General features: G+C 43.1%; 2 protein-coding genes across 5 annotated transcripts in view; one reads left to right on the top strand and one right to left on the bottom strand.

The window, feature by feature from the left end:
* Window positions 1–225: 225 nt before the first annotated feature.
* On the bottom strand, window positions 226–4,351 carry B3GALT6 (beta-1,3-galactosyltransferase 6). The gene has a single exon (XM_006127141.5). It carries the CDS (start codon window positions 3,860–3,862, stop codon window positions 2,822–2,824), a length of 1,041 nt encoding a protein of 346 aa, XP_006127203.3. The 5' UTR covers window positions 3,863–4,351; the 3' UTR covers window positions 226–2,821.
* Window positions 4,352–7,517: 3,166 nt separating this feature from the next.
* SDF4 (stromal cell derived factor 4) overlaps window positions 7,518–21,687 on the top strand; it is a 44,768-nt gene continuing 30,598 nt past the window's right edge. Inside the window, exons 1-2 of one of the 4 annotated variants that reach the window (XM_075906596.2) lie at window positions 7,518–7,693; window positions 13,239–13,604. In XM_075906596.2, the coding sequence (XP_075762711.1) occupies window positions 13,297–13,604 (308 nt within the window). In that variant the 5' untranslated portion in view covers window positions 7,518–7,693; window positions 13,239–13,296. Of the gene's footprint in view, window positions 7,694–7,731; window positions 8,054–11,427; window positions 11,451–13,238; window positions 13,605–21,687 lie in introns of those variants that run through there. The other 3 variants (XM_075906595.2, XM_075906594.2, XM_089773214.1) reach the window with 3 other exon arrangements.

The raw sequence follows: 21,687 nt of genomic DNA on the forward strand, positions 1-21,687 counted from the left end.
ACTCAGATGTTTAAGAAAGTGTTTTGCAGGATGAAGATCTATATTCTTGAAACTCAGGGACATGCAAGGAGCTCAGCATTCTACAAAAATGCTAATCAGTATATGTGTATATGCACATGTGTGTTTTCTATGAGGCAGATGTCACATGGAATATGACAATTTTTCATTCTGAAGCTCAAATCCCTTCAAAAAACAAAAAAAAAGAAAAAGAAGCGACAATGCCCGTGACTTACATAAACATTGATATTTAGACAAATGGGTGATTAGTACATTCTTATCAGGTTAAGAGTCATGCAGCAGATTTTTGGATCTACAACTCAGACCCTGATTATTTAAATTATGAACTGTACATCAAGAAATTCAAGCATTTGACAAATACTTGTGAAATTTAACACTTTCTTAAATAGTTTTAAAATAAGATGACAGCTATCTTAAATGTTTAACAATACATAGTACATTTACAATATTTAAATAAATAAATAATCACAATTACAAACACCAAATGTTATATGTACAATACTCATTTACCCCAAGACTAAAAGAGACATACAGACTTTAAAAGTATTACTGAAGCCACTATAATTTCTCACAACCAGGTGAAGTCAAACCTTTTATTAATCAGGAATATATTCCACTGAAGGGCATACCTGCAGTAAGCATCACTATGTCAAGGTGCAATAGACTGGATGCATCAGATCAGATAAGTTACTTTTTTGATATCTTAATTTTGTTTTTAGAAGGAAAGTTACAGAATATATTGTTGAAATACTCAATGTAAATAAGGAGTTATTTTCCTTTCCAAAGAAGTCTTTCCCCCCGACTTAATACTCTCAAGATGTTATTTAAAAGTACAGATCAGGATTTCAAGAGAAAAAATGCACTTGATTTCTTTGAAATGAATTACTAAATTGTGTTTGAAAAGCAAAAAGCTTTGTCTACACTGCCGCTTGAATGACAAACTTGTGTCACTCACGGGTGCTTAAAAAAAGCTTCCCTTCCTCCCTGACCCTTCTCCCCTCAAAGACAAAAGTTGTGCTATGGGAAGTGGCAGTGTCAACAGCTACTTGTGGGCAAAAGAACTCTCCTGTCAAAAAGGCAAATCCTGCTTGTAAGGGGTGGAAGCATTTTGCTGGCAAACAGAGTTTACACTACAAGACTTTTAGCAACTCGGACATGTTGCCTAAAACAGTGCAGTGTAGACAAAGCCTAACAGTTATTATGATTGCACCTGCTCTTATTATGTAAAGTTTAATGTCTCCCTCCAACATGAGGTGTACCATCCACAGAAAAAGAAATACAGTAATAACAACAACAACATGAAAGTGCACTGTGCAACAAACAATAAGCAAGATTGAAGAGTGTGGACATGCCCTTTAGGCATCAACTTTAAAGCTCTGTCTTTACTAGAAAAGCAATCTGTTGCTGACAAGGGTTTTCAGAAATGAGTCCCCCAGAACCAGCATGGACAAAGATGCAATTGTGCACACAGATGGAACCATTTTCAACACTATTATAGGATTATTCAAAATCACACAGCTAAAAGTTTTCACAGAAAATGCTAGAATACATTAAGCTCTCAAATAATTATATTGTTGTGCTAAAAGTGGCACATTTATATTCTTGGTTAAACATTCCTGGTAACTTTTGTCAGCAATGGAGTCCTCTAGTGTAGACAGGACAATAGAAAAGTGAAAAAATAAACCTCAGTCATTTATACGCCATATTAGTGTCTGAAATAGCCTATTAAGATTTTTTTTTTACAGAATTACTACTTTTTATTTTAAAAATCTAATCCAGATAATTTAATGTAGTTTTGTACTTCTAGTTTGAGACATTATAGGTCCAATCCTGCTCTTACTAATGTAAGTAGTCCTATCGTTTGCATAATCAGAGTATTACTTCTCAGTGGGATCATTTTTTGTAAAAAATTAGGAAGATTTCTTTATACACAATGCACTTGAAGAATACAAGAGCAGCATCTAATCCCAATAACTGAGTGCTAGGAGTATAGCATAAATGTTTGCTTCCAAATCAAGATACAGTAGTTGAGAACCTACCCTAATATTGCAATATGGCATAACACATACACCTTCCTAAATTCAGACCTATTTAGTAGCTGCCAGATAATCCAGATTACACAATACATTACAAATTATTTAAAGATTATTGAAGATTTAAATTCAGAGATATTACCCAAGACCTTTTACAATTAAATCAGAATACTTTCCAAAGACTAGACACTCCTTCTCCCCCTTCAGTGGGAATATAAAGTAACAAGTGCAAAAATCCAACACTTTCCTTCATTTAGATGCCAGTAGTTCTAAGGAGCCACTTATTCCTACTGACACAAGCAACTGATTTGCTAGCTCTTTATTACAATCTTCAAAACTTGCCAACATGGTTCGCCAAAGTGATATTTTTCCCTGCAAAAATTGAACAGCAGACATTTTCACAATTTTGGGGATGGCGTGAAGACATGACACGTTCTTAACCAAGCTCTTGAATTTGAGACATCTTCCAACCTGCTCTTCATCCAAATTATTTTAAAAAGTTTGTTTTTTCCCCCTTTGCACTAAGTTCCATCATATAATTTTTCTCATTTCCCCCCTTTATTCCTGTATGTTTTGTATCTGTAGACAAATCACAGCACTTCAGTAACTCTTCTGAATTATGGTGCTATGCTGATCCTGCACAGTCTTGACACACAAATCGTGCAAAATCTCAGAATTTTTAAACCCTATTTACAGGGAGTGTGCCCATACGATACTAATCCAGCTCAGAGTTCTCCTTTCACACTTTGCCCTTTCTCTTCCCTCAGCGTTCAGGGGATGCCATCTTTCCTTTGGCAGCACTGTGAAGGAGGCACTCCCCAGTCATACATGTAAGACAGCCTGAGCTTAACCTCCTCCTTGCAGAGCTTCCCTTCTTTGGCCAAAGTCTGATGCTTTTCTAACATGTCCTCAATGCTCTGCTTGTGAGTGACGATATACTTATTGTTGCAGCCCCGTGACTTATATTCAGTGTCAAAACGTGGGTCATGCACCCTCTTCACATCCACAGGAGCCAACCAAGCACCCAAAGAGACATCCTCACTCTGCCACATGTTGAAATAGTCTTGGCTGAGTTGCAGATAATGCACCAGATCTGCAGAGAGTACATAGCCACCACCCAGAGCGTAAGGCAAGTAGTAGTCACATAGAAGCCAAGTGCTCTCTTTCCACTTGCCACCTGACTTCACTCGGCCACGACCAGAAAAGAAGCCCCAGTAAAGACGACGTGGCTCTTTGGCCCTTAGCTCTTCCACAAGTACATCCAGACGTACAAAGGTGTCATCATCTGCCTTGAGGACAAATCGGAAGTCCAAGTGCAGATCAAGCCAGACATACATTGCCAGGACCTTGGCAGTCAGGTTCTCATATGAGTCACGAAGCTCGGGCAGCAACAGCAAGTCCCGGTGACGGCTCTGCTCCAACTCTAAGCTGTGAAGCTCCTCCCCAGTTAGACCACCTGTGCCTATCACAAAACGACACCAGATGTCATCCTGAGGGGGCCGGCCCGCCCCAGAGAGCCAGGTGCTGCGGATGATGCTGCGGCGTTCCGTGTACTTGGGGCCGCTGGCAACGAGGACGGCCAGAAAAGCCTTCTCCTCCGGGGGTGGTGGGGCTGCCGGTGGGGGTGGCCCAGCACCTGCTCCGCCATGGGGCGGCCGCAGGAGCTGGTGGTGGGGCAGGCCCCTCCCCGGCAAGGGCCTGAGGCTCTCAGAGGTGCACTTGGCCAGATAGAGCAGAACCACAGCGAAGAGCACCAGGCCCCCCAGGCCCAGCGCCGTCTTGTGGCGGCACAGGAGTCGCAGCAGCTTCATGGTGGCAGGGAGAGAAGCTGACGGGCAGCAGGCCCCAGGCAGCTGAGAGCAGCCCCTCCTTAGGGCAGCTCCAAAGCAGGCCCAGCCCTCACCCCTTCCTCCTCTTGGGTGGGCAGCGCAGGTTTGGGCGCCAGCCCCTCAGCCACACCCACCCTCAGCGCCTCGCACAGCCCTGAAGATTAGGCGGGAATCGAAGCGACCCCGCCCCTTTCCCACAGAATGTCCCGGATGGAAACGGCTACGGGTCGCGGGCTGGGACACAATTCCCCTGCTGGCTCAGTGAAGAGAGCGCCGCGACTCCCCTCAGCGGCGGCTTCATGCCCCGGTCCCTCCGCTGCTTTCTCTTCGATGGCGGAGCCGCGGCGACAGAGCAGATCCGTCGCTGCCGAGTCAGCGTGATCAGCACCCGCAGCTGTCGGCCGCCCGGCCCTGTGCAAGAGACACAGAAGGGGGAGGGGGCTGAGACTAGCGTCACGTGACTACACAGTTCGTCCTCCTGGACTCAGCCCCCATATCGCGCCAGGGCAAGCGAGGCTGAAAGAGTCGCCATCTTGTGTGAGGTCAACCGGCCGGTGGGAGGAGGTCCGAAAGGACGCCATATTGGATCTTGGCAAACTAGGTCGATCAGCAGCCATCTTGTGTGAGGGCAAGCGGGGGGAGAGGAGGAGAGATCGCCATATTGGATCAAGGCAAAGGAAGTCGAATCAACCTCCATTTTGAATTAGGGCAGGTTGGGGGTGCCCTTGGCTCAGGTTAAGTGTCACAGAGCTATTTAAGTGCCTTAGGGTACTACACAGCATGCTTATTTCGAAATAAGCGATTTGGGATTTTTATTTCCAAACTAAAGTATTTCAAAATTGCATGTCTACACTACAGCAAAGCCTCAAAATTAGTCCGAGGCAGGCTTCCCTAATGTGGATGTGCTACCTCGATTTAGAGCCCCAGGAGGCACTGAGGAGTAATGACTTTGAATGGCCCCGGGGGAGGAGCTATTTTGAAATAGAAGCAGTGGAGTGTCCACGCGACTGCTATTCCGAAATAGCTATTTCTAAACAAGTATTATTCCTCATGCAATTAAGGTTTGCAGATTTTGAAATAATATATGTTATTTCAGAATAACGGAATTGCTGTAGACACTTGTATTGTTATTTCAAAATAACTGCTGTGTAGATGCACCCTTACTGCAGCTTATGCACATTGCAGCACATATGGGAGTGAAGGGCACAAGCACAATGCACAAGCATTGTGTAAGTTCTAGGGATGTAAAATCACGTTTAAAATGTTAACCATTTAAACTGTATGTTTAACCAGTTAACCAGCCCACAGCACAGTGCACCTAAGATAGGGGGGCTGCTCCAGCCAGGCCAGGCACTGGTTAACTGTTTACCTCAGTAAGCATGCCAGTACATCCATAGAAACTACTGCGTTACTTTACTTAGTAATCTTTACGTCTCTAGTAACTACTGAGAACCTCAGGCCCTCCCCTAGAGGAACCCTGGCATGAGTAACCCCAGCCCTACATTGAACAGCCAAAGCTATCTCAGCTGTGAGCAGGGGTACACAGCCCCAGCTGCAGACCCTGCTGCAAGGAGGGGACTCAGGGCTGAGGCAGGAATCTGGGGCATTGAAACGAGTCCTGAGAGAGTTTGGGTGTGGAAGAGGCTCAGGGTTGGGGATTAGGACGTGGGAGGGAGTGCATGCTCCAGGTGGCACTTACTTCAGGTGCCTTCTCAAGAAGCAGTGACATCTTCCCCTGGGTCTTTGGCGGAGGTGTCACCACCACAATTCCCATTGACCGCAGTTCCTGGCCAATAGGGGATGGACAGCTAGCACTCATGGTGGGAGTATGCATGCAGTGTCCTCTTGGCCATCTCTGTGTCAAAGAGCCAGCCAGATAAAGATGTTGCTGTTTCCAAGTAGCTGCACAGAACAAAGTAGAGCGCTTGCCAGCTTTGTGTCAAATATCTGGGCAAATGGCATCCTAATCATGCATTGGTCAGGATGTGGGACAATGAGTTAATTATCAAAAGAGTTTCAATTTTATAGGGACATCTGGTCACCCTATCTGAGTCTGCTTCTGGGCCCTTTTCATAAAAGACCAATGTAAAAACTCACAGACTCTGTTGCTGGGGCTGTCTTGGTGGAAGAAGGGCATGAAGCTGGGTGCTGACGTAGGGCCTTTATATATAGGTTAATCTGAACGCCAAGGACCAGATCCTCAAAGATACTGAGGTGCCTAACTCCCATTCCCATAGACATCAGCGGAAATTAGGCATGTCAGGACCCATGTGACATAAGTTAGAAACGATTAGCTTGCTCTTCCCAGTCAGGGCTTTATGGTGGCTCGGTGGAATAGCAATTTTTTGGAGACTTCCATGTTATACTTCAGAAACTAAACTTTTTTTTAATTAACCCTCTTGTCCTTATACAGGCAAAGATTACCTATACATTGTGAACTAAGCATGACACAGTGAGGTTTACCTGGCTCAGTAGACAACCTATACAATAACTCTGAGAACTGACCAAGGCCTGGAGAATGGTGTAACTTTGTTAAGGTACCAATTTAATAGAAAAGTTGTCACATTCTTGCAAAACAAAGATTTGATTGTATTATATTTATGTATTCTATTGAGATTCCATACTATTTTAACTTTTTAGTATCATAAGTAGTAAACAACTATTTATATGATCAGAGTGGTAGCTGAGTTAGTCTGTAACTAGAAAAACTTAAACAACAACGAATAGTCTGGCAGCACCTTAAAGACTAACAAAACATGTAGATGGTATCACGAGCTTTCGTGGATACAACCCACTTCTTCAGATGAAGACTCGAACCCATGAAAGCTCATGATACCATCTACATGTTTTGTTAGTCTTTAAGGTGCTGCTAGACTATTCATTGTTTTTTAAGTTTTTCTATTTATATTATGGTAGCCTTTAAGTCCCTATCTGGGATTGAGGTCTGATTGCACTGCACATAAATAAGAGAGGCTGTGTCTAGACTGGACAGTTTTTCCGGAAAATCAGTTGCTTTTCCAGAAAAACTTGCCAGCTGTCTACACTGGCCGCTTGAATTTCTGCAAAAGCACTGACTTCCTACTGTAAGAAATCAGTGCTTTTTGCGGAAATACTATGTTACTCCCGTTTGGGCAAAAGTCCCTTTTGCGCAAAACTTCTGCGCAAAAGGACCAATGTAGACAGCTGAGATTTGTTTTCCGCAAAAAAGCCCCGATCGCAAAAATGGAGATTGGGGCTTTTTTGCGGAAAAGCGCGTCTAGATTGGCACGGACGCTTTTCTGCAAAAAGTGCTTTTGCGGAAAAGCGTCCGTGCCAATCTAGGCGCTCTGTTCCGAAAATGCTTTTAACGGATAACTTTTCCATTAAAAGCATTTCCGGAAAATCATGCCAGTCTAGGTCGCCAGACTGTTTTAAAGAAACAGAGCAGACAAGAGGTAAAGGGTGGGGCTATCACATGGAAATAAATTAATAAAAGAGTTTTGTAAATGCCTCTGCTGTTTTGTTGTTACTTTGGGGTAGAGGAAGGATGAGGAGCAGTAGGAATGGGGATGTTACAGAGAGTAAGGGAACTGGTAAATTCCATTTCTTAATATTTCTATTTTATATAGTTAACATCTCAGCTTGAGCAGTGTCACCTAGTAGTCGCCTGGAGGATACTCTGGTCCTAATCAAGGGTGGCTGCCAACAGTATCCAGGTAACATTTGCTTCTCCGCCCCAATCAAAGATGGCCACCCACGGCCACCAAACGAAATAGGTACTAGCTATAGCGGGCTCTTTGCCCCACACAAAGATGGCCGCCTACTACAGCCAAGGTAAATATGGCGCACTCTCTCTTCCCTCATCCAAGATGGCCTCTCGCTCTGCGGTCCCCTTTTCGTAGGCAGGCTGGCGGTGCCTGCTTTGACCTCACGCTTTCTTCCCGCTGCTCGGGTGTCCGTTCCTCCCAGCAGCGAGACGTCTCTGTGCGTTTGGTCCCCGCCCCTGCGCTGTGGCTCCTTTCCGCCACTCAGGCGGTCGGGAAGCCCCGGGGCCTGGCGTTAGTGGTGAGTGGCACTTCCGGTTTCCTGTCACCCCTCAGCGGCTGCTGCCGAGGGGCTTTCGGAGAAGCGCCGGGAGGGGGCGGGGGCCAGCGGCGCGGAGGGGCATGAGGAGCCTGGCCTTATCCCGCAGAGGTACTGCCCGGAGATGCCTACCGCGAAGCGGGGGGGAGCCGCGCCCTTCTACCCCTCGTCTGGGCTTCGGGCGCGCGGGAGGGGCACAGGCGAGACCCCCCCACCTGTGCTTGGAGGCGCCGGGGGGGGGGGATGAGGGGTACAGCCGAGACCCTCACCTGGGCTTGTGGGCACTGGGCGGAGGAGCCTAGACACTGGGGCAGAGCTGGGAACTTGACACAGCTGGTGGGCGGAGGGAGGCTTGAGAGTCTGGAGCTGGCTATGTGAGTTGGAGGTGGGGGGCACTATGGGACCAGGAGTTGTCAGGGGGTTACTTTCCCCCCCCTTGTTGCTTGACCAGCCTCGTCCATTCCTTTCAGCTCCCTGTCCCCAGGTTCTTATTCTCTCTCACACTGACACTCACACTCTCTGTCTCTCACTCTGCATGTGGCTGTCACCCCTGGGGGAATTCTGTGACAAAGCAATTAAAAATTCCCTGTACTCTTAAATCCTGCTCATTTTATTTGTCAAATGAACACTATAATCACACCAGTTTGAATTGTGTTGGTAATTTATTTCAAAATACTTGTCACCATACAGATGACAAAAAAATTCCCCCAGGAGTATAGCGTTAAAACTCTACAACAGCCCAGTTCCTGTTTCTCTGGCCTTTCTCACCTAGAGCAGCTGGACACGCAGTGCTTAATTTGTAATGAATGAGGTGCCAAAGCTCAAGCAATTTTTTTACTTTCATAACTGATGCTGCAAGCTCAGAGGTATGAGTGACTATATTAGGGATGTTAAATATTAGTTAATAGAATAGTCGATTAACCTTATTGTTTGTTTGACTATTCCATAGTCCTTGTGAGTGGGACCAGCAGCACCCTGCCACTCTGTGCTGCTGCCTCTGTACCCGGCATGAGCTGGAACTGAGCTGGACAGACTGACTGCCTGCCTGGCTCCTAATACACTTTAAATGCAGAGCCATAGCAGGGGTAGGTCCTGGACCCAGTGCAAGCCAGGAGTGAGATGGCCTGCTGGCCAGCCTGCTAAAAAATTTGCTCTCAGAGGGTGGGGGTGGAAATGCATGTACAGGCAGTCCCCGGGTTACGTACAAGATAGGGACTGTAGGTTTGTTCTTAAGTTGAATCTGTATGTAAGTCGGAACTGGCGTCCAGATTCAGACACTGCTGAAACTGACCGCCAGTTCTGACTTACATACAGAATCAACTTAAGAACCCCAGGCGTCCCCAAGTCAGCTGCTGCTGAAACTGATCAGCAGCTGATTCCAGGAAGCCCGGGGCACAGCAACTCTGCCTGGGGCTTCCTGTAGTCAGCGCTGGTCAGTTTCAGCAGAAGCTGACTTGGGGACGCCTGGGGCAGAGCAGCTGGGGTGCTGCCGGGTTGGTCCAGTAGTGCCCAGAGCGGCGCTGCAGGACCAATCGGCAGCACCCCAGCTGCTCTGCCCCAGAGTCCAAAACAAAAGCCTGGTCTGCTGGGGGGGGGGAAGCACACTAGCTGCGCCCCCCCCCCCCAGCAGACCAGGGACACGGGGAGCAGAGCCGCAGCGGCAGCGGGGTGCTGCGCCTCTGAGGCTTTGCTCTGGCAAAGCCTCAGAGGCGCGGGACCCCCCCGCGGCTGCGGCTTCAGTCCGGGTGCCTGTGGTCTGCTGGGGATGGTCCCCAGCAGACCACAGGCACCCAGACTGAAGCGGCAGCAGCGGCGGTTCCCCGCGCTTCTGAGGCTTTGCTCTGGCAAAGCCTCAGAAGCGCGGGAACCCGCCCGGTGCCCCTGGTCTGCTGGAGATGGTCTCCAGCAGACCAGGGGCACCGGAGCAGCTTACGAACGGGGCTTTCTCGCCCCGACCTCCGGGGCGAGAAAGCCCCGTTCGTAAGTGCGGATCCGAGGTAAGTCGGATCCGCGTAAGTCGGGGACTGCCTGTAGTTGTTCCCAACCTTTTTCATAGTGAGGACCACCAACTCACTCAAAAACAGTTGGTGGACCTGCACTTAAACATTTGCATATTCATTTTGATAATTTACATATTCAATACAGTAATTTTAAATACTTCTTATTTTTATAAGAATAGAGAACTAAACATTTCTGCTAAAATAGAAATATTCCTCCAGCTGGAATACTAGTCAATTCACACCTTAGTAAAGATTCTTTGAGCTTTTAAGAGCTGCATGTGAAGATAATGAAGGATAACAGTGCTTTGCGTGGTAAATCTTGGTTTCTCTTTGGCTAGGTGATTAAGAGTTAATGATTTCTTAGTAATTCATTTTGGGTAAAAGTTGTTTGTGGTGATTTATATTAAATAGCTTAAGCCAGCACATTTGCTTCAGTTTCACTTATTAATGCATGAATGTAAGTTTCAGCATACTTCAGTATTTTTAAAGTGGGTAGTGAGGAGAACGGGATTTTGGGGGCAGCCACTTTCCCCCTGGTGCTTGGCCCTGCTGGTCGAGGCAGCTGCTTTCCCCCGGCACTTGGCCCCGCTGGCTGGGCACATAGCGGCCACTGGAGCTGGAACTGGGGCCACAGTGAGGCTGCCCCAGTAGGAACAGCCTCACCAGGTCCTGGCTCCAGTCGCAGCACACCCAGCTGCCACCTTACCACTCACTCTGCTGCTGCCTGGGGATGTGGGTGGGAAGGGAATTCCCTGGAAACCCCCCCAGGGGGCAGGACTAAAAAAAAAAGCTGGGGGCGTGGCCTACTAGACGGGTTCAAAGCCTGCCGCTGGTCTTTGGCATTAACCTATAAACTTTTGCTTATTGGTGAATCGACATCTCTATAAACCACCAAGTCTACATGTGCAGAATTCCCCCAGGAGTAGGTGGCTGTGTATGTTAGAAAAGGTGATCCAGAGGCGGATGGAGTAGATGGGCTTCTTTATTGCTGACTCTTACTTTTCCTCAGACCTCCCCCCGCCCCCAACCCTGATCCAAGTGAGCAATAAATTAACCACAGGTTCATTCTTTTATCTATTACAACTTCCCTTAACGCCTTATTTAGTAATATATAACACCCATATAATGAATAGTAATAACTGTAATGAATATAATTATTCCTGGCCCTGTTTACAGCACTTTTAGTTGAAGCATGCAATTCTCACACTACAAACTTCCTTAATCAGCAATTTACAGCAGAGAGCAGGAGGGTTGGGAATGTGACCCTGAATATATATTTTATGTGTCTGGAAAGGGGAAGATAACATTACTTTTACACACAGAGTATTCATTAGAAAGTTACATTTCTTGTACAGCTGCATGCTCTTATCAACCCTAACTAGCAGGAAGGGAAAGGGTAGTAAATGTTGTCTATCAAGTAGAAGAAATACCATGGTAACACTAACCTCAGTTAACCCTTACATACTTACAGCTTTTCCTCAAGTTGCTGCTGTACAGTTGAGCTATGGGTGAGTAAGATAGGGAAGGCAAACGTTCAGAGTTCGATAGAACGTGGTGTTAGCTTACAAAAAGGGAAACTTGAAATGAACTTGTTCAGTTCAGCCTTGTAAAAATTATAATGAAAATGTATCAGCCCAAACAGAATTTGATTAAATTTACCATGATGATGGGACTATCTGGTAGGGATGTAAAAGGTTAACCGGTAAGAGCTGGATCAGCTCCCTACCCATCCCAGTTACATGAATACATTTTGGAATGCATTTTACATCCCTGCTATCTGGTAAGGTTTTTTCATTTTTGACTAAAAAAAGAGTGCCCTCTAAGTAGCTTTCCCGTGTAGATAGCTATATTCTTAAATCCTCCCTCAGTGGCGACTACTGTGCGTTTCATAGATGCTGTATAATGTTCCTCCACCACTTATCCCTTTAAAAAAATCTTTTGCATCATATTTGCTAAAACTTTTAATACTGTTACAACTCTACCAGGATTCTGTCTGAAACTTCATTTAGTAATTGGCTAAATCTCCTTTTACCATGATGCTCTAGTAAAGACAGATTTAAAATGCGGTATTAGTCTGAAAAATTACTTAATGCATTATGATAATCCTTCTTTGTTTCCAACTAATTCTTTCTGCTACCCCTAGAAATATTTTTTGGTAATTTGGTCATGCGTTGCCCTCAAAAAGTCTTGAAATCTGTTGGCACACACCCTAGGTTTAGAATCAGTACTCTCTTTCAGTGCTGAACTGAATTGAGAATGCTAACTGAAATAGGAAGGAATAAAACCTTAATTTAGGTCCTGATTTTACAAATACTTGTCCATTGAAGCACTTCTGACTGTTTGAAGCTGGGAGAGAATGATAGGGAATGGACCACTTGGTGGAGATTGGATCATCGGTCTGATACTGAGGCCCTTCTTACGTTGCATATACATGTGTTTGCAAGATTGGGACCTTAGGCCGTAGTTCTTCAGTGAGTTTTATGCCCGTGCAGTGCCTCATTTGACTGCAAGTGATGTTCTGTGCAAACACAAACATCTGCCTATATCAGCATTCCTCAAAGTGAGCCATAGGCCTGCTTTGGGAAAGCTGCAAACGAGCCCGCACCACTTTGTTTACCATTAGGGTCCGTAGCCAGGGAGCCTTGTGACTCCTATGGGCTCCAGTTTGCCATTTCCAGCCAAGGGGAGCTGTGGGAAGAAGCACATCATGGCCAGTGCAAGATAGGGAGGAGGCGGGGGAGCTTAGAGGCAAGCTGTCGAGACTCTCTATCAAGGAATGAGATCTCTTAAAAAGACAATTTTCAGAGCAAAACCAAATGTTAGAACTGTTTTCTCTGGTTGTAGAATGTAGCTTCATATTTCCCTAAACTTGTCTGATGTATGCTAGAATTATGCTGGTAATGTAACATTTTTGCCTCAGCCTTTGTCATCTGATCCTTGCATGTGCTCTTGTGAAATAGATGCATGTATATTGAACTTCATGACATTCCCTACAATCAGATTTTACTCTCCTCCCTTTTTTCTTTTAATAGCTGGAACTGCTTTTGCACTAAATTGCACTAAACTTCTTTGCTAAACTCTAGTTACTTTTAGAGTTACTTTCATACTCTAGTTACTTTTAGAATAAGTTGAATTTTGTAAGTGCAAAACAGCTTTGTCTTTTTTAAGATAAGCTTTTAAATGTTGACCAACAGAATATGCTGGGTTTTTACTTTTAGAATGGCGCTTAAAGTAAAATTGTGACTTTACAATGTTGGGTTCCTTATTTCTACTTCTTTCCCTCCCCCTATCTCCAGGTCATTTAATCTTTCACCATAATTTAACTTGTTAATATTTTGGACAAGAAGAACAACAATGATGTCAAAGCAGGCATTCCTCTGCAGTTTGGGTTCTCTCTATTTGTCCCTCCTGCTTGTGTTCCTGCTGATGGATGTCTATGCCAGGCCTGCAAACAATTCTGCCTTAAAAGAGAAAGTGGTTGACAGCAAAGATGAGAATGAAATCTTGCCTCCAGACCACCTAAATGGGGTCAAAATGGAGATGGATGGACATCTTAACAAGGAGTTTCATCAAGAGGTTTTTCTAGGAAAAGAGATGGAAGAGTTTGATGAAGATTCTGAGCCAAGAAGGAACAGAAGGAAGCTTATGGCCATATTTTCAAAGTAAGTTATGTCATAGAAGGACTGATGCACATTGTTCTTGACAGACTGTGTTCATTTTTTTTGACTCTATAATTCTTTCTCTACCTTCATTACACTTCTTTGAAAGGGTTTTTTTTTGGGGGGGGAGGGAGATCACAGTAAGAGGAATGATCAAATTTGCCTAAAGCATTACATACAACTAACTTAAGTCCCAACCCTTTAAACTAAACAGTGGGACTTAACGTGTGAGGTTCTCCCCACCTCCAGTGCCTGTGCAGAACCACATTAATCAGCTTTCAGGATTGGAGCATTAGATTGTTAGTAAAATCCCCCACAGAAAATGAAATTCTCACGTGTAAACACATACTGTTGAATAACTGCTTGGATTACTAAAATTTGAAAGATTTAGGAGTGTTTTTTCCCCCTTCCAAGCTTCTTTACTTTTTGAGTGCTTTGGGTATAGTCAGGCTCACTTTCTCCTTTCATGCATTAGTGCAGCACAGCTTTCCAAAGGACAGGGCACTTTAAATTGGAAAATGTGAGTTCTGTTCTAGATTCCGCACCTGGAGCTGCATTGTGGCTGTGGGCAATTCAGTTCATTTTTTGTGTTGCTCAGTTTGTTTAGAGCTGCTATTGGGCCTGGACATACTTCCCTTCAGATATGATCCACAGAAATACTAGCAAGGGAAAAGAAAATATTGCTGATAAAATCTGGACAAAAAAGATGAACTCCACAAAAAGCTCACTTTTCCATTGCACATGGTCACTTTCTGTTCAAAAGCCCTTGAGTTGATAGTATGTCAAACTCTATTTAAATATATAAAAGAAAAAAAAAACCTTAAATTACTCCTGACACCTTAGTATCTTGGTCTATCCCCAAGCCTTTAAAAATTGAAATCATTTCTCAATTTTTTTTTCATTCTTCATGTGTTCTGGGAGAGTGTACAGAATTCTGTTGCTGCAGCAGTTAAATATATGTTGTACACAATGTCCGACAGCTTAAAAAGGGAAGTATAAGGAAAGAGAAGGTATAACATTTAATTTGTGACATACTAAATATCCGTACTTCAAGTTTCTCAGAGTAGTTGAACATTTGTTCTAATATAACAATTCCCCCTCTCCCATGTTAAACATAAAATTTGCCCACTTTTTGTATATGTTTAAAAAGCACCTTTTGTTCTGTTAGGAGAAACTTCTTCAAATCAATAATTAGATAAATTCTTATTTTAGCAGACCAGGAAATCAGTGAATTTAAATGCACTTGTGTGAATTTTAAGACTAGAACATACGAAGAATAAAAACACAGTGAATTGTCATAACCACTAGGTGGTAGAGTTGCTTCTCTTTTTGTTTTGCATCCCTGGTTTTATTGATTATAACACTGTAGACTGAGTTGGTACTTCTAACTTTATTCTAATGGCAGTAAAAAAAGATCTTGAATGTGATTCTCCCCCCCCCCCCCCCCCATTGGTTTCTTCTAAGGTATTCATTTAGCATTCACTTCCCTAACCAAACAGCATCTACTCATGAAATGTCTGATTTGTAGTTGTTGGGGGCAGGATAATTCTGTGGTGTGTTGTAACAACACCATGCCTATTATTAGAGCCCTGGACAGATGAAAATTTTTTATCCACAGCTGAGCTAAAAAAATGGCCTGCAAAACTTTGTCTCTTTAGCCACTGCAACACACTCAGCTCTGAAAACATAACTTACTAATGAAAAACACTGGAATATCTTATTTATTTTCAACATCAGTTGTCAAAGGGTTAAAACAAAGTGTATTTTTCAAATACTAACAAATTTATGTAGTTATGGTAGTTACCGTGGCTTATCCTTCTATACTTAAACTAAAATAATTTGCTAATCTGTTGTCCAATCCTTCTCTCCACTTAGTTTGTTTACAAAGTAAGGATTTATTGTTGACTGTATTAAATAACTGGCAATAATGAAACTGAAAGTTGATTAGTACATTCAGTTGTTGATCAGTGATTCATGCAAGTCACAAATTGCAGTCTCCTTTTGGTTTTATCTGTTTGTTGTAATGAAGGCTGCCTTGGCAGGTCAAAAAACAGTTTGACTGCCATTGTCCTGAGCTTAGAAATGATTGACCTAATTAAAGTTCTTTTCCAGTGTTCCCTCATGAGATCAGAGTAGAAGCTTCGCCAAATTCTTTGGGGAATTAAGAAGCAGCTTGTCTTCTGGATGTACTCCTAAAGATTGTTTTATAAAAATGACCTTCCTTTATCCACTGGTAAAGAGACATTGAGGAGAAGGAAAATGCCTCTGTTAAAGATGTCTAAAAAATGCATTTCTCTTTTAATGAGCAGCAGCTAAGATTCCGGGATCTGTTTACATGTCACTTGAAATGATGCCTTCAAAGTGTAGTGTATTATCTAGTAAGGTGATTAGGAAAAAAGGTGAGACACTACAGGTTGAACCTCTCTAGTCTGGATCCCGCGGGACCTGACCAGTTCTGAATGAGAGAATTTTCTGGACCATGGGAGGTCAATATTATAAGCAGTGGAAGCTGCTAGACTGTACTGTTAGAGGTCATTTAGGGGTAAATTAGAGCTAAATAACAGCACAAAACACTGAGAGCAAGGACTGGTGGACATAAACAGACTTTATGGGATTGTGGGAAACTTGGCCACGCCCACAAAAAGTGGACATCCAGCTAACTAAAATCATTCTGGATGACGCATGTTTCTGGATGAGAGAGTTCTGAATTAGAGGTTCAACCTGTACTCCTTTACTTGAAAAGGCAACTCAGAGTTAGAGATTTTTATTCTGTCCACATTCTTCTGGATAAATTAGTAACTATTGGATCTTTTAAGCCCTTATCAAAATGGGCATGTTTTTAAACCTAAAGTCTGAGATAGAAATTTGAAACTCTGAGACAAATGAGTAAAAGCAGTTGCTGTACGAGGGAGTAGTCTTGTATAGGTCCAGTCTTACATGGAGATTAGGAGTACTTTAATTCCCCCCGTCCCATCTCTTGTACGATTGGGGGATGTTGTCTTTTTAAATAGATAACTTGACCCAGTAGCCAGATATTTAACTAGTGTTGCCCTTGAACAACAACAGGGCTGAAATGACCAGAGGTCAGGGAAATAGAAATTTTTTTCTTCAACTTTGAGCCTGGAATTTCTTGTATCTTACAAAGTACTACTAAAGCCCCTTTAATGGACTGGTGTTTAGAGTAAACTTAGCCAAAGCAGATCTGCCAAATGTATTCTGCAGACAACTCTTGTTAAATCTGTTAAAATAATTGTTATATTGTCATGTTTTACATGATTTTTCCCATCTCAGAAAATTTGGTTAGCCTTGTTTCAATTATTCTCTAGTGTTACTCTTCTCAAAGTGTGCTTTGTCAAGTTAATAAGGGAAGCAGCCTTTCTTTCATACAAAAGAGTAGCTGACATTTTTGTGGTCTGTAATTAATGTGTTTTTGATCAAGTCCAGTTTGTCTTGTGAGGTAAGCTCAATGATGTAATGAGCTGAGTATCTCTAATTGGAATTTAAAATGTAACTTTCACTTTTGAAATGATTTTGCACATCAGTCATCAAATAGACCTAGGGAGTAAGAAATTGTGCCTAGGCAATATCTGTTGAAACATTCATACATTATATAACCATTACAAATTATGGGGACAAGAGGCAAAATATGGTAAGTTCTGTGTTCAATGCAGCACAGCCCTTTTTGTTCCATTGTATTTTAACAATTCCTCAGCTCATGTTAGCCTGTACAGCCTTCTAAAGCTGTGTTCCGTACTATACAGTTTACATTTCCTTGAATTGTATTCATAAACTTCTTTTTCTTCTCTAAGATTTTAGAAATCCTGAAATAAATAAGATTGTGTAATTGTCAAGAGTAGGGGTCATATACAAAGTGGAAACTCAGTCAAATTACAAGTGTTGACTATAAGCAAACAACACAGGCAGGAGTGGCTCCAGGAGAACTGCTGGCAACTGGCGCCTTGGGCGGAATGTGCGTTCGGCACCCCCGCCTCCATAGCCCTCAATGCCGTGATGTCATCATTGGGCACCGCGTTAAATGTGGCGGCCTAGGCAACTGTCGAGGTTGCCTACATTTACGGGCTGCCCCTGAACACAGGTATGTAGGGGCAAGATTAGAAAGGTAAAGGCACAAAATAAGCTAATCTAAGTAGAGACATAAAGGGTAACAAGATATTCTACAAGTATATTAGAAGCAAGAGGAAGACTAAGGAAGGGTAGGCCCATTGCTCAGTGAAGAGGGAGAAACAATAACAGGAAACTTGGAAATGGCAGAGGTGCTTAATGATTTCTTAGTTTTGGTTTTCGTCAAGAAGATGGATGGTGACAGGATGTCTAACATAGTGAATGTTAGTGGAAATGGGGTAGATTTAGAAGTTAAAATAAAAAAGTTAAAAATTACTTAGAAAAGTCAGATGTCTTCAAGTCACCAGGGTCTAATGAAGTGCATCCTAGAATACTCAAGGAGCTGATAGAGGAGGTATCTGAGTCTTTAGTTATCTTTGAAAAATCATGGAAGTCAGGAGAGATTCCAGTAGACTGGAAAAGGACAAATATAGTGTCCATCTATAAAAAGGGAAATAAGAACAACCCAGGAAACTACAGACTAGTTAGTTACTTCTATGCTAGGGAAGATAATGGAGTGAATAATTAAGGAATCTATCTGTGAACACCTGGAAGATAATAAGGTGACAGCCAGAATGAATTTGTAAAGAACAAATCATGTCAAACCAATCTGATAGTTTTCTTTGATAGGATATCAAGCTTTGTGGATAAGGGACAAGCGGTGGACATGTTATACCTAGACTTTAGTAAGGCATCTGACATGGTCTTACATGACCTACTTATCAGTAAACTAGGGAAATGCAACCTAGATGGGGGCTACTAGAAAGTGAGTGCATAACTGACTGGGTAACCATTCTCAGAGACTAGTTATTAACGGTTCACAATCATGCTGGAAGGACATAACAATTGGGATTGCGCAGGGGTCTCGTTTTGGACCAGTTCTGTTCAATATCTTCATCAGTGATTTAGATGGCAGCAAGTACACATATTAAGTTTGCAGATGATACCAAGTTCCTTGGGGTTGCAAGTGTTTTGGAGGATAGGGTCAAAATTGAAAATGATCTGAACAAACTAGAGAAATGGTCTGGACCACAAGCTAAATATGAGTCAACAGTGTGACACTGTTTCAAAAAAAAAGTTGGGTTGTCAATTAATGGGCATTAACGCCTGCGATTAACGCAGGGTAGAATTAACCCGTTAAAAAAATTAATGCACATTAATCGCAGAGGGTGGCAAACCAGCATGAGCTGCTCTGGAGACCATCTCTGATAAGGCGCAGTAATGCAAACCAGAGGGCGCATGGAAAAAAGAAGTGTCGAGAGAGGGAAAAAAACCTGAAGGTGTCCCAACTCCAATGGAGAAGTAAACAAAAAGTAAAAACCCTGACACCTGTCCCTCTCCCCTCCCAGGTGACCATATTTTTTTGAAATAAAACAGCCTGGAGGGGCTTGTCAGGGTGTTGCAAAGAGGAGGGAGAAAAATGGTTTTCTTTGACTTCTGATGGTAGGACAAGAAGCAATGGGCTTAAATTGCAGCAAGAGAGGGTTTAGGTTGGATATTAGGAAAAACTTCCTAACTATCACGGTGGTTAAACACTGGGATAAATTGCCTAGGGAGGTTGTGGAATCTCCATCACTAATGATGTTTAAGAGCAGGTTGGATAGACAACTACCAAGGATGATCTAGGTGGTGCTTGGCCCCGCCATGAGGGCAGTGAACTGGACTCAGTGACCTCTCAAGGTCCCTTCCAGTTCTGACTCTAGGGTACTTGTCATAATCTTGGATTCTGTTTGATGCTAATCTCACTTAGTGGAGACAAGATAAACCTCCAGCATAAAACCATTCTAAATGTACTGACTAAATAGGTATTAAATAGACCATTCCAGTACTTTTACACTGGGTGGTGGGGGTTATTGGGTTTTTTTGGTTTTGGGGGATGTTGGATATGGTGCTAAGGTATTAAAGATTCTTTTCTCTTTTCTGTCCAGTTATTGAGAGAGGAAACAGAGGTGCAGCAAACTTCAGTTTCTCCCTGTGATAAGAGCAAAATTATTTTTAATTGTGATTAAAAATGAAGTTTATCAGGTTCTACGGGGGAATTAACTAATAATTTATGATCTTCAAGCTTCAGACTAGGGATGTTAAAATGCACATGAGCCACTGCTGAAAATTTCAGCTGTTACTCATGGGGTGTTGGGTGCCTCCCCAGTAGCCAGTGCACGTGCGGAGACAGCTTTTTAAGACTGCTCTCCATGCATACTGGCTCCCACCTGCTCCCCCGCGCTGCTGCATCAGATACTGACGCAGGGCAGCAGGCAGCTCTCCGAGAGCCATTGAGTGCTGGGAGCCTGTGTGTATCCGTGAACGTTAACCGATGAGCTCAGGCTCATCAGTTAACCATATACACATTTACATTTTCACATCCCTAATTCAGATACTCCAATGGGTTAATTGTTTTAAACAGTAAATTGCCTATTGTAAAAACTTGAGGTTTTCATGAACTCTGAGAGCTGGTTGCTAAATGAAATCTTTCTTTTAACAAACTACTTTAATTTTTTGTTATGGAAAACGTATGCTAAATTGAATTTCTGTGTTAAAGCCAAAAACCCCATATTTGTTTCTCTAAAACAAAAGTAAAAAAAAAATCCCTGAACTGTGTCCTGGTAGAATTATACTAGGATACGGGTTAATTTTGTCATGACATCTGTCACTGGACTCTTGGCCAAAATGATCACTTTATGCAAAAATTCGTGATGCATATCTAGTTATTTTTTAATATTTCCTTTGAGAAGGTGAGTATTTTTGCACGTGATGGGCCAAAAAGTGTGTTAAGATATATGCAGTATGTAATATGTGGCCATACCATGAATTATTATAGAGGGCCAGGGTTTTCAAAATTCTGACAACAACAAATTACTACATGACCCTCAGAAGTAGGGACTGAAAAATGAGCCTGTCAGAACCCCACTACCCTAAGGGGCAGGGAGTGGCCAAAGCCCAACCCCCATCACCTTGGTTGCAGGGGTGTAAAGCCATGGATTTCAGCCCCAGGTTGGGGGCCTACAACCTGAACCCCACCCTCCAACTTCAACATCGGGGATGATCCAGTAACTTTGACATCAGGTGGTGGGTCTTGGGCTTTGAATTTGGCTTTTGGACCAGACCCCAGCAAGTCTAAAGCCAGCCCAGGCAGCCCCATTAAAATGGGGTCCCGACCCACAGTTAAGAGAACTGCCATAGACTAGACTGCTAAAATTGAAACCACAAATCTCAGTTGTGAAGGGTGGGATTTCTTGGTTAATTAAAAACTAAATCTGTTTGAATTTAATAATTCCATTTCATTATTGTAGTACATGTGGTTTCCAGTCAGGATGTCTTTGTGGTAATGGACCTCCCACTACGTGTGTGTCTGAAAAATGAGTATTTAGCTTCTAGCTGCTCAAATTTTGCTAATATTTCCTGCCCATTTATATGCACACACAGTTGGCAATTGAGTGCAAATCCTTGACAAATTGTTCATGAGGTGACTAGCCAGAGCACTTTCATCCTGTTTGCTTTTAGTGTAGGGGTCAGGTTTTCTCTTTCTCCTGTGAAACACCTGAGCTAGATCCTTTTCGAGGCAGAGCAAATGGGGTTCTTCCAAGCACTAAAAGAGTAAAGGCTGAATGCCAGTGATGCTTTAAACCTGGCATTTGATATTATTTTTGTCATGCAGAATAGTAGTGCAGTGATTATGTTGGCGGATTGCCAAACGCAAAGGAGTGTTTTGATATACTAATGAAAAGGAGCATAGTTTGGGAATAATGTTGAAGTAATTCTAATATACCAAAGTACAGTTTTCACTTAGAATACCATCACTTATCCTTTATGCAAGGGAAGGCAGATGAGACTGTCCATAGCAGTGGTAGATGTTGACAATTATACCAGTGGTTCTCAAACTTTTTGGCCCATGGCCCCACTTAGTTCAATGCAAACCTTTCTGGTGACCACCAGTTGCGAATGTAAACTCACTGTTAATTACACC

The sequence above is a fragment of the Pelodiscus sinensis genome, chromosome 24 (assembly GCF_052426305.1).
Source record: "Pelodiscus sinensis isolate ZL-2025 chromosome 24, ASM5242630v1, whole genome shotgun sequence".
Lineage (NCBI taxonomy): Eukaryota > Metazoa > Chordata > Testudines > Trionychidae > Pelodiscus > Pelodiscus sinensis.

Bases quoted from the DNA above. Each gene is read 5' to 3' on its own strand.
- B3GALT6 (XM_006127141.5), bottom strand. From the start codon at position 3,862: ATGAAGCTGCTGCGACTCCTGTGCCGCCACAAGACGGCGCTGGGCCTG.